Genomic DNA, 19,982 nt, shown 5'->3' on the forward strand with positions numbered 1-19,982 from the left:
TGTACTCCGCATACATCCTGATCGCCAGCCAGCCGATGACAATAAGCTAAGTTCTATTTTTGTGATTCTGTTAGTGTTAAATGTTAATAATAATATATGTTAATGATATATTTAGGTTTGTAATGTGTTTAGTTTTATCTAATCTATAGTTTATCTGTCTGTTATGGCATTTGTCTGTTGCTTTTTGTTCGATTTTGATTGATGTGAACTTCAAATTCTATTTTAAATATGATGATTCATCTGCTCTTTGGCTTGTGTGTCTATTATTGTTACTTTAACCATTCTTAAACAAATCTTCACATGTAATTTGTTCATTCACACTTGTTCATAATACAGTAGTGCATGCCAAATGTCATTTAGCAAAACATAGAATGCTAAAAATGTATAAATGAGTAAAATTGGGATGAGTTTAAACCAAAATTTAAATCTGTCATATTTAACTTACCCCTGATGCTGTGCAGTTTATTAAATAGATAAAAGATTGCTATATTTGATGTCACACTGCTTTGTTTACTGTAGTAACCAAGGCAGCACCATTATATCTGCTGTTCTACACCTACTGGATTAACATTTTTTTTAAAAGTATTTGAATAATGTTTTAGTTTCAGATTAGTTTTTCACAATCAGTATTTAGTCAATATATTTAAAATGTTTCCAATGTTACCGGTTCAGAGTTAAAGTGGCGATGAGGTCTTAAAATGCGGGGAAAAGAGTCTTAAAAGATATTAAACTTGACTCTCTGATTCCTGTATATACCCTGGTTATGAAGATGAACAAAATCCTTATTGGTTTTTAATAAAGTGACCAGATGATGAAAGAATCTTCATTTTGGGTTGAAGTAAACCATCATTCATTCATTCATTCATTTTTTTTCAGCTTAGTCCCTTTGTACATTAGCAATAGCCACAACAGAATGAATCGCCAACTTATCTAGCATGTTTTTTACAAAGCGGATGCCCTTCCAGCTGAAACTCAGTACTGTGAAATATCAATACACTCTCATTCACACACAGACACTATGGACAATTTAGATTATTCAATTCACCTATACATGTCTTTGCACTGTGTGGGGAACCAGAGCACCTGGAGGAAACCCACGCCAACACTGGGAGAACATGCAAATTTCACACAGAAATGCCAACTGGCCCAGCCGGGACTTGAACAAGCCACCCTCTTGCTGTGAGATGACAGTACTAATCATTGAGCCACTTTGTCGCCACAAGTAAATCCTTATCCATAATAACAAATGTAATGTTCATTGTTCATATTATAGCTAGTGATTATAGCCATATTATAGCTAGTGAATAAACTAATGTTAAAGTCTGTGTGAACTGAAAGATACAGAGAATTTTATTTTAGTCTGCTTATGTACTTCCAAATGAAAAGTAATAGAAAGAAATAGTAGTAGAAATCCAAAAGTTTCCTATTGAAAATACAAATACAATTCCTTTTAAGTGTAATTTTTTAAATAAATAAGAAATCATTTGCAATAAAAGTATGTTTTAACTAATCTGCATGTGCAACACTGTGGATAAACCTGAATAGCGACACCAATAGGGGGCAAACAACTTTGGTAACCTTGTGCACATAAATTCAAGCATAAGTGTTGATGACGAAAATAAAAAATTATATTAATTCTATAAAAAAATTGATTAATCTATTGATTCTATTAATTCTATTAATTTTCATTCATGGACTTATTTGAATTGTGCATGGACAAAATGGTTTTGTTTAAACCTGTATTATTTATAGTAGTTATAGTATTTATCAATGGCTCTTTAAAAAAATGCATTTGCTTAAAAAACAATGGTAATGGCTCTTTGCTGAAAAAAAGGTTCCCGACCCTTGCTGTATACAGTTGAGGTCAGAATTATTGACTCCCCCAAACCCCCCCCCCCACCCCCCACCCCCAACCCCCACCCCCCTGTATACCTCCCCCCAACAAATTTCTTAGCGTAATAATTTCAATAACTAATTTCTAATAATTGACTTCTTTTATCTTTGCCATGATAACAGTACTAATATCTTAATAGACATTGTTTAGACAAGATTCCAATATTCAGCTTAAAGTGACATTTAAAGGCTTAACTAGGTTAATTAAGTTAATTAGGTCAAGTTAGGGTAATTAGGCAAGTCATTGGATGATGATAGTTTGTTCTGTAAACAATCAAAAACATATTTTGCCTAGAGGGTTAATAATATTGATCTTAAAATGGTTTAAAAAAATAATGTTGATTTTATTCTAGGCGAAATAAAACAAATAAAGACTTTTTCCAGAAGAAAAATATAATAAGAAATAATGTGAAAAAGTCCTTTCTCTGTTAAACATCATTTGGAAATTATTTGAAAAAAAAAAAAAAGAAAAAAAAATCACAGGAGGGTTAATCATTTTGACTTCAACAATTTTTTTGTGTATTTTTAGTATAATTTAAACATTTGTACAGAATAATAAATATTGCTGTTGTACTGTTTGTTAGATAAAGCTGCTCGTGTTTCGTTTTTGTGGGTGTGAGACTCTGCAGTTTGTCACTGTGTCTTTTATTCTCTACCAAACGTGTTTGCAGGGCCTGAAATAGAAACACCGAATTAACCATCCTGCAGCAATTGGACCTTGGAGGAAACAGATCCTGTGCTTTCAGTCACAGCTGCTTCTGTTTAGATGTTTTACACCAATTGCCCTCCAGTTGCTGCGAGAGAGTGAACTCTTTTTCTGAGCAGTGGGTTTCCTCAAGGTCTTCCTTTAGCTTTGCTCTTTTCAAAGCCTAGTCATCTTGAATCAAGCTGCAGCTTCTAGTTTCAAATATTTCCTTTGGTAAACAAGGGATTGGAGAATTCAAAATGGTGTGCGTTCTGTTTATGAAAGCAACAAGCACTATGTGTACAGAACACATTGGGCTAATTTCCTGATTAGAAGCCAAACATTTTCAGGAGTTCTCATAAAACAAGGCAGATAAATTAGTCCATAGCTATGTTTCTAACCTGTTAACAAATTTTGGAAATTACACAGCATATAACTGTATTATGGATTGAATTTTACTGTAGGACAATTATGCGGTATGTTACTGTGTTTTAAAGTTGCGTTGTGAAAATGATTGTATGATTTACAGTAAAGACTTACAATGCAGTAAATACATATACAGCAAGATAAATAGTGCTTTAAATGTAAATACAGTATTTTTGCTGTAATTGATATACGGTATGTTACTGGCAGACTGCTGCGCTACAAGCTACACAGTTAATTTTTGTAAATTACACAGCATTTACCTAATATGAACAGAATTTTACTGTAGGACTGTTATGAGGTATGTTACTGTCTTTTAAAGTTGTATTGTGAAAACGACTGTATATTTTACAGTAAAGACGTACAATGCTTTAAATACATATACAGCAAGATAAATGGTGCTTTAAATGTAAATACAGTATTTTTGCTCTAATGGATTTACAGTAAGTTACTTGCGGACTGCTGCACTACACAGTTAACAATTGTTGTAAGTTACACAGTCTTTATCTGTAATATGAACTGATTTTTAATGTAGGACATATATACACTGTTACTGTATTTTAAAGTTGCATTGGGAAAATGACTGTATATTTTACAGTAAAGACATGCAATGCAGGAAACACATATGCAGCAAGATAAATGGTGTTTTAAATGTAAACAGTATTTTTGCTGTTATTAAATAACAGTAAGTTACTTGCAGACTGCTACACTACAAGCTACACTATGAACTGAATTTCACCGTAAGACAGTTATGTGGTATATTACTGTATTTTAAAGTTGCGTTGTGAAAAGCTACTGTATAAGTATATTTACAGTAAAAGCATACAATGCTGTAAATACATACAGAGCAAGATAACTGGTGCTTTAAATGTAAATGCAGCATTTTTGCTGTAATTGATCTACGGTAAGTTACTGACAGACTGCTGCACTAAAGCTACACAGTAAACAATTTTAGTAAATTACATAGAATTTAACTGTAATATGAACAGAATTTTACTGTAGGACATTTATGTGGTATTTTATTATATTTTAAAGTTGCATTGTAAAAATTACAGTATATTTTACAGTAAAGACATACTGTACAATGCTGTAAATACATATGCAGAAGGCAACATATAATGTAAATACCTATGCGAAAACCAAGTGATCAAAACATTTATTTGACACAGTGATTATATATATATATATATATATATATATATATATATATATATATATATATATATATATATATATATATATATATATTAAATCATATAATGTTATTTATAGTTTTTCATTTTTAAATTCTATCTCTCACAATGGAAATGCAGCTACTGAATGTTACAATTCTAGACCCCTCCATGGTTTCTAAGTAGGAGATCTTGAAAAATCACAGGGTGATCAAATACTTATTGACCTCCCTGTAAGTGCTGTTTCTTTCAAACAATAGCCATGTCAATAAAAGCTTTTCACTTATTTTTCAAGTGCCTTGGACTGCTTATTTTCTGCATGCCTTTAAAAATCCTGTATTTGAAGAGCACTGACACATTAATTACTCCTTAAGCACATTTTGGATTTTATGTTTTTTTTCTTCATACTGTATAACTTAAAACTGGAATATAGTAATATAATGTACTTCTTCTGCATTTTACATTCTGGACAAGTTGACACCAGTTGCAGATTGTATCTGCAGATTTTGGGCAGCTGGAATTTACAGATTTCTCAAACCAGCCTGTCAGTCATCCTATCACAGTGAGCTGTCGGGGTTCTGTCACTAGTGTCTGGTTTATTGTTAGTTTGGTGACAGAGCCCTGACAATCCTATTGTCTTGTCTTTTTCGAGAGCATGAGGTTTGAGCGAGATTGAGCCATGCACTCTCTAGTCTGCATGAAATGTGAAGCATGGTGTTCGAATCCTGGCACTTCTGCCTAGTCTAGTTATGTATAGCCAATTCTACGGAACCATTGCTGTAAATAAAAAACTAAATCAAAATGTAATGAGTTAATTATTTATACTTATTAAAATGTATTACAATTTATTTAGGGGCGACACAGTGGCTCAGTGGTTAGCACTGTCGCCTTAAAGCAAGAAGGTTCCTGGTTCGAGTCCCGGCTGGGTCAGTTGGCATTTCTTTTCGAGCTTGCATGTTCTTTCCGTGTTTGCATGGGTTTCCTCCAGGTGCCCCGGTTTCCCCCACAGTCCAAAGACATGCACTATAGATGAATTGAATTGGATTTCCTTAGATTGCCACAGCGGAATGAACCGCCAACTATTCCAGCATATGTTTTCAATGCGTATGCCCCTTCAGCCACAACCCAGTATTGGGAAAATAATAATATTAATAATAATAATAATAATAATAATAATAATAATAAATAATAGTATTAATAATAATAATAATAATAATAATAATAATAATAATAATAATAATAATAATAATAAATAACAACAACAACAATAATAATAATAATAATAATAATAATAACAATAATAATAACAATTAATAATAATTATTATTAATATTATTATTGTTGTTGTTATTGTTATCGCTATTATTATTATTATTATTATTATTATTATTATTATTATTATCGATAATAATATTTGTTTTATTTGTTTGTTTGTTTATTATATAATTATTTTTATTTAGTTTGTAGACCAGTTACTTTCTTTGCTGATGCATGTGGTTATTTGTTCCTTCATTTATTTTGTTAAAACATATATTATTATGAATATTATAAATATGTGACGCATCTTTACACTAAATGAACAAAGCAATTTTAGGTCACCCCAGCGCAGTTTACAGATGTCTTCAGGCTCTGTTGTTTTAGTCCACACTTGATTTGCAGTTTGAATTGCTAATGACCCACCTGAGCACACAAGTGTAAAATCCATTGTCCTCCATCTCTGCTGAGCGGAACCAAATGGAATCCCCCTCCTTACTGAGCCGATGACCTGAGAAGATGATTGGCTCCTCAGAATCGCCCTTGTTCCTGTACCAGATGAGCCGCAGCTTGGCATTTTGGGCCACGCTATAGTTGGTGCGAATGTAGCTGTAGAACAGAGCACATTTGACCCTCAGTGGCTCTCCTGCCAGCACACGATACGTCTTCAAGTCCACAGACCAGTCTATACATCCGTCAACTGTGGGAGAAACAGACAAATGAATTGATTTATGAGGATAAGCTGATGGATTTATTTAACATTGTGTTTTTAAAGAAACACAGGCTAAGTATTGATTTTACCATTTTTAAATGTTGGCAGGATCATTTTTAGCTTAGCTTATAGCATTGAACCACATTTGATCATTAGCATCTAGTTTCAATAATTGACTCTTCTGTACATTTTGTACTAAGATTGACAGAAATTTAAGCTGTTAGGAACTATACTGTCATTTTGGTATAATAATCAAAGAACTGCTGCTGTACCATGGCGTAATAATATTACAAAGCATCTAAAAATAGACCCAAGCTAGGTAATAGGCAAAACTGTGCAATATGATTGCATCTGCTGCAGCCACAGATCAAGTTCCTTGATTATTACTAAAGAATAAGAGTAGAGTTCCTAGATAGCCTATATAAACCTAAAAAATAACAACTTTTTATTTTTCATTACCCTTAGTACAAAATATTACTACAGAAGAGTCAAGCTTTAAATAGTAAAATTATCTATTTTTTATTGTTTGAAACAAGAGATGCTAATGGTTTATTTGATTAAATAAGTTATGCTAAGCTAAGCTAAGCTAAAAGTGCTCCTGCCAGACCTAGAGATCGGTTGATTGGTTAACAAAATTGTAAAATGCAACCGCTGATTTGTAAAATGATTTGTGTTTAAACCTGAAAACAAAAATATTATAAAAGATTTGCTGCATCTGAAACTACGGATACTGGAAGCCTGTGCTGGCATTTCTCCTGCGATGTTGCTATCAGTGTGTGAAGAGTGGGAGAAGAGGGTTGCATTGACAATCCAACATAATGGGCAGCACATTGAACACATTTTATAAGTAGTCAGAATCTTGTTAATAACTCATGAAAGAATAAATTTACGTTAAAACCAAGCACACCATTGTTTTTCTTGTGAAATTCCCAATACGTTTGATGTGTTAAACGACCCTCTTCACAAAAAAACTAAAGTTGAATCCAAGATGGCTGACTTCAAAATGACCACCTTGGTCACCACCTATCTTGAAAAGTTTGCCCCCTCACATCTTCTAATGTGCCACAAGCAGGACGTTAATATCACCAACCATTCCCATTGTATTAAGGTGTATCTATATAAATGGCCCACACCGTATTGAGAGGTTCAAAGTTTTGAAAAATAAGATTGTGTAAATTTGAACTTTATCTAACATTATTTGAATTAACCACAAAGTACTTTGTAGAACTATTTGACTCTACTAGAATCAAGTCATAATCCAACACAATGGACTTCTGTTGTCACAACTTTCTCTCTATGGCTCTGACCAAAACAAACACACTAGCCAGTACTGTAATTTATACATATTAAACTACAATACACCACAGACTACAGTAGTAAAAACTAAAAAATACCAGTTTATAAGTTCAATATATTTAGTAGTATAATGTAGCTAGACTATAGTATGGTTAAAAAAAAAAAAAAAAAAAAAAAAACTACTCAATTTACCATAAAAGACTATATTTCTTTTTTATGTGGGTTTATTGCATGTGTGTTAAAAAATATTTGGATTGCACTTCCGCTTTAGAAATCTTCCATTTGAAGGAAATGATACAAATGATAAGGTTGTGCTACAAATGTTCCCATGTTCAAACTGAAAATGAAAGCGATAGGTATGGTTAGCTTTGTACTCCAGTTTTACCCATTCAAAAATAAAAATCAAAACATTATTTGGTGATTGAAAAAGACATTAAAATAATGAGCATACTGAGTTCACTTACTATCACAGATTATTTTATCTCTGTATTCCCAAAAGTACAGAACAAAAAATTAAATAAGTAATACTATTGCTGCGGAAGGCTGGGTTTTTTGGGTTATTCATGTTCTACTGAAAATAATTTGTAAATTCTAATAAGCTTCATTTTAATATGTACTGTGCAACAAACAATGTCACATCATACTTATTTTTTTTAAATCACTAATAGTTTATATTTTTGCAAACATTTTACATCCATAATCCTTCAAAGCTTCATCTAGGAAAATCTATCTAGGATCTAGGAAAAATGTGTATAGACAATCCAGTCTTCCTGTATCTTGTTCAGTAGTGCATGGTGCTAAAATTGGCAAGGTCATGAGTTTAATTTCCAGGGAAAGGAAAGATATTTAAAAAATGAGATTTATGGTCTCCATGGTGTGGAAAATGTGGATGGAATCATGGAATCCAGTCATAAAAATGGACTTTGCTATATCACGGATGTCACAGAATTTGTCACAGAAGCTTAAAGGTCTTCATGGCAGCTCTTAAAAATAAAAGCGTCGGTTGGTTTCTATTTTGGTGGCTGAAATTTAATGCATTCCTTACAAGTATCAATAAAAATAGTGAAATTGACAGATAAAGGAATTTAAATAATGTTTAAAGGGAAAGTTCACCCAAAACTAAAGATTCTGTCATCATTTACTCAATCCTCACTTTCTATCTTTAGTTGAACAGAACCAAATATACATTTTTATAGATAGAATAAAATGTGTAATCATTGACTTCTATAGTATTTGTTTTTCCTATGCAAGTCAATCATTACAGGTTTTCAGCATTCTTCACAATATCTTCTTTTGTGTTAAACAGATTAAAGAAACTCACAAAGGTTTGGAACCACTAGAGGCTGAGCAAATAGGGAGTACATTTTCATTTTTGGGTGAACTTTAAAATAAACCCATCGGGCAGGGGTGGTGATACATGCCTAACTGGAGAAAACAGTATATCTCCAGGACATTAGGCTACTGATTTTGTGAGCCCTGGAAATTTGCTTCACAAATCAAATCCTGTGGCAACAAACCACAGGTAAACAACATGTTCCTAAGTAGTGACTCAGTAATGACTAATGCAGACTCAGGCTACTTTTTGAAGTAAGCTTCCTCTTCTTTTTTTCACATTCATATCTTTACCCTCTGAAACTCTGAGATGGGATCATCGAAAGGGCAGTGTAACTTGTATACAGTATTCTCTTATTTAATAATCATAATAATAATAATAATAATAATAATAATAATGATAGAAGAAGAACAGTTACAATTTACAATAACTATTCAGTTACCTACTGAATTACAGTGTACACCCTACACTTGTATAAGGTTAAGTTATAATTTTATGTATATGTATTTAAGGTTATTGTTTATGGTTAGGATTACAAACTGTATTACTGTATGGCTTAGGGTCACTTGCATGTAATTATGCAGTATTAATTGTAATTATTACAGTAGTGTATACTATAAATGTAACATATGTAGGAAGGACACCTTAAAATAAAGTGCAACCCAAAATAATTGAACAACAACTACTACTACTACCATTATTATTACACTGTAAAACCCAAAAAGTTAAGGTAACTCAAAGGAAATAGATTGCAACAAACTATTTAAGTTCAAAAACTAATCCTAGTAAAAATGATAATAGAATAATAAGAATAAAAAATAATCCATAGGACTACTATGCTCAAAACTCTTTTCAAATGAGTAGAATTAACTTTCAGTCATTTTGACTGTTGGGTTTTACTGTGTATTATTCATTCATTCATTCATTCATTCTCTTTTTGGCTTAGTGGCTATCATGCTACCCACAGCGCCACCATGACACCTATTATTATTATTATTATTATTATTATTATTATTATTATTATTGCAAACAAGCTAGATAAAATAATAAACAAGCTAGATAAATAAATAAATAAATACATTAATTAGTTATTTAATTAATTAGTTCATGTATGCCATGCATGTTTTATGTATGATTTACACTTACATAGCTATTTTACTTTTTTAAAACGAATTCTTTTTTTCACAACATTAGTGAAATATTTCTTGAGTACTGTTTAATGAAAAGACTACATTCAACACACATTTTAACACATTTCTGGACATAACATATTTCAAAACATCATATTTTTCAAGTTATTTTGCAAGATACTAGCCTACTATCCTAAGTAAAGGCTTAAATTGGTTAACAAGGCAAGTTAGGTTTATTAAAAAATTCACAGGACAATTATATAGGCATTAACAAAAATTATAATATTATTGACCTTAAATGAAATTGAAAAAAATAAAGAAAGAAACATTTTATTATTTGAAAAGGAGGGCTAATCGTTTTCCCTTCGACTGTATATGATTTGAAGTAGCCTATCAGTCACATATCATTCAACTAATGAGACATTCTACCAGAAATGTACATTTTCACTTAATAAAAAATGTGACAGGGCCTGGCCTTTAAGCTTGTTGTCCTCAAAATATCATACAAAAACAAAAATAAAATCATACAGATGAATGATAGAACACATCCTTGATTACAGCTTCTCTATCAAATGATGCCACTTCCGAGTCATAGACCTAAAGGTGTATTGCATGCATTTTTCGCTACAGCTAATGCAAATGAGACAGGACTGACCAAAACATGGGGACAATTGTAAATTTATTTGTATTATATATTTGTAGTATTGATTTGTGTTTTCATGTTTTAATCAATTAATGTGAATGATAACAATGTAAACTTTCTATTTCTGAAGAGTTTTTTTTCTCTGATTAACAGTTTTTAGCATAAAGAAACTATTAAAGCTGTAGGTTCAATCAGGCTGAGGACAAGGACAATAACAGGGTTTGTACACTTGTAAAGTGTTTTTGATAAAAATCTGAATATAAATTTAATATATCTATAAAAATACAAAATAATCAGCTAAATAATCTTTTAATATTCACTGAAAACCCCATTGTAGGGTTCCACAGCAGCTTGACATATTTAAAAGACTTAAAGAGTTCGCCCAAAACTTAAAATTCTCATCATTCACTTGATCCAAACCTGTTTGTCTTTTTTAACACAAAAGAAGAAAACTGGATACCTGTAACCATTGACATTGACACACTGTAAACAAATCTGTTGTTCATTTATTTATTTATTTATTTAATTTTTTTCTGGCAGCCAGGGTGCTGGAAAAAAAAAAGTAAAATAATGGCCATTAAATTACAGGCATTTTCCGTAAAATAACAGAAAAAATACAGAAATTTACCGGAATATTTAATTTAAGGAATTTAAATTAAAGGTGTTATTTAAAGTCTGTTATTTAGTTGTTTATATTAGTATGCAAAAGCACTGCAGTGTTTGAGTGTTCTGTGTTTTTCTGAGGTAACTAGTCTACCGAAATGTGTATATTTCATACAAAGTAAAACTGATTGGTCAGTTCTTGTCACGTGACTCATGGTTTTCAACCGGGTGCGCCTGTGAAATGCGAGCAAAAGATGTGATATGTGAACAGCCCTATATGCAGCTAAGCTTCTCTTCACATTCAGAAGAAACCTTCACTCTTGATCCTGCACAAAAAAAAAAAATAAAAAATTAAATTTAGCCCGTTTAGGTTGAGTTACACCGCCGTGTTTTTGGGTACCAGTGTCCTCCTTGGTGACGAGCATTGTTGTAGAATGCTTTCTATTCAGCTGCCTAAACAAGTTGCTGGTTGAGTTAAAAGTTCTACATAGACTACATAGACTGCATTTCACAATTATATTTTTGTTTTACGCTCAATGAAATCAAAGTAATGTCTGTATTTCCATTTGAAGAAGCAAGCACTCCCTTCAGCAACTATTACAGCTTGTATTCTCTAGTAATTTAAAAGCGCATGCTTATTAACTGACATTGTGGCGGAAAATGTGATTTAAAAGAAGTATTTTTTTCTTCCAAAAACTATATTTGTAATGCTTTATTAGCTAAAATCAAATTACACAAATTTAAAATGTAATTCGTTATGTTACTGCATTCCCGACAAGTGTAACTAGAATACAGTAATACATTACTGTGGAACGTTATACACCAAACTCTGATTCGTTTCTGGTAGAATGTCCCTAATAATCCTACATCACAACCAGCACAATTTCTGTCCCAGCAGCCTTTATAATAATGTTTAGAGGCTTGTTCAAGTCTTTATTAAATGAAAAAGACAACATGTTTGAATATTCCATAATGTTCCAAATAAAAATACATTTGTGAAACCACTCGACGCCCAGCGAAACAACCACCGAAACGTGCTCTTCCTATGAAAATGCACAGCCGTCTCCAAAGAGCAACAAAGCCATTTACCTCCACATGACATTAACCGCAAGCTCGCTGCGTTCCAATATTTCACGTTGATAGAAAGATGAAACTCATCAAAGTCATGGCCACCTATCAGCATGGAGCGCTGTAATTTATGAGCAATTACAGGGGTGTTTGTGCGCGGACACTGACTCATCACTGCGCCCGCCTCCCATCACATAAATATCTTTCACATTCAAAATCTGCCACCGCCGATTTATGTCAAGCGCTGTCACAATCACACATTTACGGCATGGATTTTGTTATATACGCTCGGCCTGATGAATTCTGCAGCCAAGCACTGAGGAAGAAAAAAAAAGTGAGAAAGATGGAGGGAGAAAGCGATATCACACATGGCTGGCCAGGAAGAGAGCTGACTTTAAAGGGTTTGAAATCACACGCACACTCATATGCACACTAGATAAGCAGGAGTGTAGTGGATTAGTTTGGTCTGCTGCCTTCGTGTGATGCGTCTGAAGCAGAAACAGTGTGCCGGGGCTCGCAGGTTACATGTTATATAAACAGGCAGCCATATGCCCGCCATGAGTTATTTTGCATATAACGCACTTGTCTTGAATGATTAATTTATCGGTTATTGAGTGCGACGCCACGGTGTAATTGGACAGGATACGCCTTGCTTGTCATGCTAATTCTTGTTATGTTGTAAAGCGCATCACGGTGAGCGCCCCTGCAAAAAGCTTTTGTACCGAATCCTAAATGTTTGCATATGGATGAGGGGGGAAAAAAGTTCTAAAAATGGAGGCCGGTCAGGAAAGAGCAGACATTATGTATGCACAGCAAGAGGGCATTAGTGAACTTTTCAACAAAACACTAACTCAAGATCAAGATATTACTCACGGCATCACAGACACCTCAGATGGTTAGCGAAAGGCCACATCCCATGATAAAAAAAAAATCCAAAAAAAGACACTAACATTTGTGTCCTTAATGTTTAATGTTATGTATGAAGACGTTTGTGGTAACACTTTACAATAAGGTTCAGATTTTAAAACACGTCTGTAGCATGCATGAATTATAGTTCATGTTAAGTTCAGCATTTTCTAATACATTCATATTATTTTATTTCATTTTTATTTATATACACATACCGGCCACATTATTAGATACTGTATTACCTTACTAGTACCGAGCTGGCCCCCCTTTTGCCTTCAGAACTGCCTTAAGCCCTCATGGCATAGATACAACAAGGATATTTTAGTTCATATTGGCATGATAGAATCACACAGTTGCTGCACATCCTTGATGCGAATCTCCCATTCCACCACATCCCAAAGGTTCTTTATTGGATTGAGATCTGGTGACTGTGGAGGCCATTTGAATACAGTGAATTCATTGTCATGTTCAAGAAACCAGTCTGAGATGATTCGCGCTTTATGACATGGCGCGTTATCTTGCTGGAAGTAGTCATCAGAAGATGGGTACACTGTGGTCTTAAAGGGATGGACATGGGCAGCAACAATATTCAGGTAGGTTGTGGTGTTGACATGATGCTCAATTGGTACTAATGGGCCCAAAGTGTGCCAAGTAAATATCCCCACGGCATTACACCACCACTACCACCAGCCTGAACCATTGATACAAGACAGAATGGATCTATGCTTTCATGTTGTTTCTGACCCTACCATCCAATTGTTGCATCAGAAATCGAGATTCACTGAACCAGGCAATGTTCTTTTTTAGTCTTCTATTGTCCAATTTGGTGAGCCTGTGCATATTGTAGCCTCTTAACTGAGTAATACCCTATGTACTTTGAACTGCAGCAGATCGTCTCAACCATGTCTAAATGCCTAAATGCATTAAGTTGCTTCCATGTGATTGGCTGATTAAAATTTGCGATAACAAGCAGTTGAACAGGTGTACCTAAGAAAGTGGCCGGTGAGTGTATTAATGCTGCTTTCAAGTGCTGTCGTAACTACCATAATTACCAGTTTCCTTGTTGGAAATTGGACATGAGTGGCTTTTAATATTTAATGTATTACTAGGAATTATTATTAATACTTTAGCCATTGGGACTAAAATAATTCAATAAAATAAATGCAGAGGTAAATTTTATACTAGAGTTTGTAGATTATTAATTTATTAATTTATTGATTAATGCAATTAATACATTGTTAAGATGATTAATGCATTATTGATGTAATTTTTAATCAATGTAGTTTGTATTAATTCTTCTTTTATGCCAGCAAGGCATAAAAGGCATATCTACAAGGCATATCTTATTTTTTTATCTTTTGCATATAAATAACAATTTGCAGCATTATATTGTATGCACAGGGAGAATAGCTTGTGTTTGACCGAAATTGTGAATAGAGCAGTGAAGGTGTTCATTAAAGTGGATGATGCATGCTTAATCACAACAAATAATAGATTAGGAAAAAGCATCATTTATAATAGCTTTACATTACCTTGCTTGAGTTTTAGCCCAGAGTATAGGAGGCTGCAATAAGGGGGGCAGTGAAATGTGTGCAGTCAATACGGATAGTTCTCAGTTTGCGTCGTCGAACAGACACCAAAGAGATCAAAAAGCAGATCATGTGCTTAAGTGATGATAAATTGTATAATTTAGATACTGTTTAATTGATAGGAAACTAAATATGTGACCCTGGAGCAAAATAATAAGTAAATGAATAATGACAGTGCTGTATGTTGCACATGTTTTGCAATAGGCAAAAATAAATTGTATGGTTTAACATTATAGATTTTTCTTTTATGCCAAAAATAGGATATTAAGTAACAATCATTGAAGACATTTTGTAAATGTCCTACTGTAAATATATCAAAACTCAATTTGTGAAGTTTATTTATAAACTGATTTCGAGAGGATAACGTTGCTTGCGGTCGGTCCCGCATTATTAAATTTATGATTCCCCAATAAGACGATTCCTAAGCCACAATAAATACCCTAAGTTCCATATAACAGCCATCTTCATTTTGAAGAATCCCCCCTTTCACCCCTACTCCTTCTCCTTTTCTAGATGGGTAGCATGGTGGCCCAGGGGTTAGCACTGTTGCATCACAGCAAGAACATCACTGGTTCTAGTCCTTACCAAGCCAGCCAATGTTTCTGTGCAGGGTTTACACGTTCTTCCCGTGCTCATGTGGGTTTCCCCCATTTTCCCTGGTTTCCTCCCACCGTCCAAAAACATGCAACTTAAGTTAATTGACTAATCTAAATCGGCATCATAGACATGCTACTAGTAAGTAGTTATCTCTTAAGAGCAATCACTATCTGTTCTTTAGCTACTACAGCAGGGGAGTTCTCGAGATCTACCTGAGCTTAAACTCTCCTCTCGCCTTGCAAACTGGAGAGAGCCCCAGGCTTGAGGATCTTATGAAGTCAGGGCTTTCTCCTGGTCATGGGACAGCATGCCAAACAAGCTTTCTAATTAATCATCAGTTAAGTGTAAACTCTGGAATTATTATTAATATGCATTGCTGAGAAGTTTATTAGAACAACTTTAAAGAAACCTTTTAAAGAAAGCCAGATCATATATTTACATGATATTTCTTTAGAAATTGAGTTTTAAAATGTATTTATAATAGCTAAAAGTACTTTACATTTCTCATAATTAGCTTAAAAAAATCAAAGGGGATCATTTTTGTCTCAACTGTACCCATATACTGTAGAGAAGTGTTGGGGCAACACATTTTTAAGTATTGCGAGTTACCGCCATGAAAAGACACAGATACCTGATAGATTCTATGGATGGCAGATCGTAAACAATGCTCAGTAAAGATAGATATTTCTGGCCAGATGAATCTGGATGTACCAGAGATAATATTGAAACCAGGAACACAAATGGACAAACTCAGGATACAGACAACAACCAGAAGAGGGACCAAGATTAACCAAGCTAGGAAGGTGAGATGATCACTACAGATTATAGGAGATAAGAGAGAGGCAATTAAATTTAGAAATACGTAAGCGACACTGACCGGGAGGAGAGTGTTGTACTTCAAGTCGTAAGAGGAGTGAGGTGCTGGGTATAATAAAGCTGAGGTGATGACTGTGGATGACGTGCAGGTGTGGGGCTAATCAGAAAGCAGGTGACTGTGATTTGAGTAATTGCGGTGAGTGTGAAGCTGCGGTCACACTGCACTTTCCTCCCCATATGCTGCTTCCCAATTTGCATACTATAAGTCCTAAATAGTATTTGAAAATATAATTAGTTATTCCCAAATCGTAGTATGTTGAAAAGAGTAAAAGGGCACGGGGCACAAAGTAACGCTGGGTAAAATGTAACATGGAGTTTTAAGGTATTTGCTTAGGGTTGATCATGGCATGCTTCCGAGGTTGTTGATAGACAACTCCTGCCAATTATTGAAAAAGTTCAAAGAAATTTGAATGAGAAACACAGGAGAAACTTTTTTTTTTTTTTTGCAGCATAAAGTATTTTTTATTATAGTCAATATATTATTTGACTATATGTATTTTTTTTAATCTGTGAAAGTATGGTAGTAAACTCTTATATTGTCTTGATTACCGTCTTCTAGGCTAAAAGATGAAAACGTTTTGAAAGACGTAAAAAACACAGTGACTGCTATCCAGTTTTGAAGAAAAGGTTTGTTGTAACAGGGTGTAACAATTAAGCCTCACACTGTTGGACAACATATAAACCAAGAAAATAATTGTGGAATTTTGAGTGTACTGTTGACAACTAATAAATAACATTCTGTTTTAATAGAAAATATTTTTAATAGACAAAAAATATTTTATTGCTAAGACTACAAATAAATGCATTGTATAATATTGGATAATCATCCAAATAAATCCAAATCTGTTTATCCAATAAATAAAAAAATAAAAAAACTGTGCTATGTAGAATAAAAAATAAACTGAGATAAGTACTAAGGAAATATAGCTACTATTTAAAATAAACTGGATTTAAAGGGTCCCGAAACACCAAAACACATTTTTGGAGCTGTTGACAGTCGTGTATGTGTCCCATGCTGCTAAAAACACTATTAGGTCAGACACATATATTTCACTGAAAAGTGAAAATTGGTGGTTTTTGCGTTATTTCGAGCAAATTCGTACTTCTTGGTTTAAATCAATCACCGCGCTCTATTGTGCAACTTCATTAATATTCATTAATGTTACAGTGTTCAGACGGCAGAGAGACGCCACGCTGTCTTGCCAAAACAAGCGTGCAGTGTTGGTTTTATAATTTGCTGCAGTGCAGGTTTTGTTTTTATTTCCTCTCTATGAGAGCGCAGCAGGACTCACGTGTGGATTACAGTCCACGCAACGCTCGACAACAATACGTGTCTAAGGAACATTGTCTACCCGGGAGCTTTTCTTATCTGGAAATGGTGAGATCCGGATTTGTCACATGTCTTTTTTTAATAAAGATGCGGCTCTAGTTAATGTTGATTGTCCTGTCTCTACAGATTTGGTAAGTGGGTGACCAGTGGTCTTTGTTTATTCAGATGGCAAAGTTAGTTTGTATCGAACTAATTATTATACTGAGTGTAAACATGTTAGCACCACAATCAAAATTACCGTCGTGTAGGATTTTCACCGCATTTTGTGACAGGAATAACACACGCGGCTTTCTCCCATTCACCTTGCAGGAACAAACATTGCATGAAAAACACACACTTAGAGCATTTCCTTGAATCAAATATCTTGTTTGTCATAAGGGGCATGAATGATATTCCTGAATGAAAGAGCCAAACTGCAGTTTAAGTCCACCATTTAATAATTTGTCAAATATTTTGATTACTTATGTCCATGTAAACACTTTCTCACCCTGCTGAAACAAGGGGGTTTTATGGCCCTTTAAATTAATTGTGTGAAATCTGCCTTTTTAAAGCATGTGTTACAACTAACCCTCTGTCTGTTACAGCTTGCCCCGCAGGTGGGGTAAATAGTAACATTTTTACTCTATATGTCTGGTGATCATACAACCAGTGCTCATTTGTAGGAGAGGCTTTACTGAGGTGAAGTTTGATTTATATTCACACATTTGTTCATTTTTGAACAGTGACAGCCTGTGATACAACTGGCCTGTCAACAACAACGCTTGATAAAATGCGTGTCTCCATAGAGTTTTCAAACTGGTGAATAACATGATCTAGTGTTATCAGTGCGTGTTTGCGTGTTCATGACTTAAGGAGGCGTGGCTTTGGCCGGAGGGATTGGTGAGAGGCGTTGTAAAATTTCTAAGCTAATATGCTAATGGTAGCATTCTGGCAGATGACCTACAGCACCTTTAAGGCTGAAATGGCCTTAATCACTAAATGCACTACAGATTTGGCGTTTACATGCACACACAAATTACATCTAAATGCTTTCCCAGCATAATACTCACTACTCTCGGGTTATTTTTTACTCATACTTTGAGTAATTTTTACAACAGATAGGTTTACTCTGCTTGTGCTGTTTTTTGGAAAAGTAATGGTACTTTTACTTGAGTATGATTTTTCAGTACTCTTTCCACCACTGCGTATAATATAAGCAATAATATTACTTTTATATGTAATGCATTGCTTAAATAAATAAGTAATACTATTGGAGTTACTTTTTTATTGTAATGCAAATTAATTTTTTGTTTAATTAATTCACTTTTAAAAAATAAATTGCTGAATTAAAATGAACATAGACACATTAAATCAATAACTCAATAAAAGAATGCCCTCCTTGCAGTTATAGACAGAAACTAAGATGGCTCTGGCTTACATTTCTGCAATGAATTATTCTCATTATTTTGAACACATCAGAGAGAAAAGGAAAAGGGAATTGCACAGTGATTTTACTTCACTATTAAGACAAAAAAGTACAAAAGTGGCAAACACACTGCTTTAAATAATCAATAATCTGTATATACAGCTCTGGGGTCAGGACGTTCTCAGAAGACAACATTATCCCAAACTATATATTTTTTTATTTGTTTTTTTAAATAAATTAAAATAAATTATTGCTATATTCTATATATTCTATACATAGGTAAAACACTTAAATGTCCAATAATGATCAACAAGAATTAAATATTAGAGTCACACTTTATTTTGATGGTCTGTTTGCTGAATTTAAGTTACATTGCATCTACATGCCAACTAATTCTCATTATATTATAAGTCGACTATTAGGTTGGGGTTAGGGTTAGTGTAAGTTGACATGAACTAGCGAAGTTTCTTATAGTCAGTTACCTGTCTTTTGAAGGAGCAGTATCAACAGATATTCAGCAGACAGTCTACTAATACTCAAATGGACCATCAAAATAAAGTGTTACCAAGATTAATAGCTTTAGTCATTTCAAATCTATCTCTTTTTTGCTTTAAGGTATGAACAGTGCAGCTTACATGCAGTGTCTGTCAAAAATAGACTAGTTGGCTGTCTAGTAAACCAGAGAGGATGCTTCTGAAATCTGTAATAAACACAAGCGACTAGACAGAGTGCCAAAGCTGTAATGGACCACAGACATATGCGCTGAAAATAAGAGGTAATGATCTGAATCAGGTGTGTTAATTAAGGGTGACATACAAAAATGTGCAGAGAAAAACACTGTATTAACTAATGTTTACTGAAAAGGTCTTATTGTAAAAAATTACTGACTTTTTGATGAAGTATCAAACTGAGAGTGGCAACAAACACCAAATATGAGGGTGAAAAATGATTGACAGATGAGCAAGCTTAAATTTTTGTCCAAAACAATACTTTGCTGGTTCAATAGTTTTGCTTTGTTTTTCTTTCTTTTATATACACCGCTTTGCTATCAAATGGAACTGCAA

At 33.7% G+C, this 19,982-nt stretch overlaps 1 protein-coding gene across 2 annotated transcripts in view; it reads right to left on the reverse strand.

Moving 5' to 3' along the window:
- il1rapl2 (interleukin 1 receptor accessory protein-like 2) overlaps positions 1-19,982 on the reverse strand; it is a 593,182-nt gene that overhangs the window by 257,919 nt on the left and 315,281 nt on the right. For both annotated transcript variants that reach the window (XM_068213146.2, NM_001142584.1), the window contains 1 exon segment: positions 5,854-6,127. In XM_068213146.2, coding sequence (XP_068069247.2) covers positions 5,854-6,127 — 274 coding nt within the window.

This window comes from Danio rerio, chromosome 14 (genome assembly GCF_049306965.1).
Source record: "Danio rerio strain Tuebingen ecotype United States chromosome 14, GRCz12tu, whole genome shotgun sequence".
Taxonomy (NCBI): domain Eukaryota; kingdom Metazoa; phylum Chordata; class Actinopteri; order Cypriniformes; family Danionidae; genus Danio; species Danio rerio.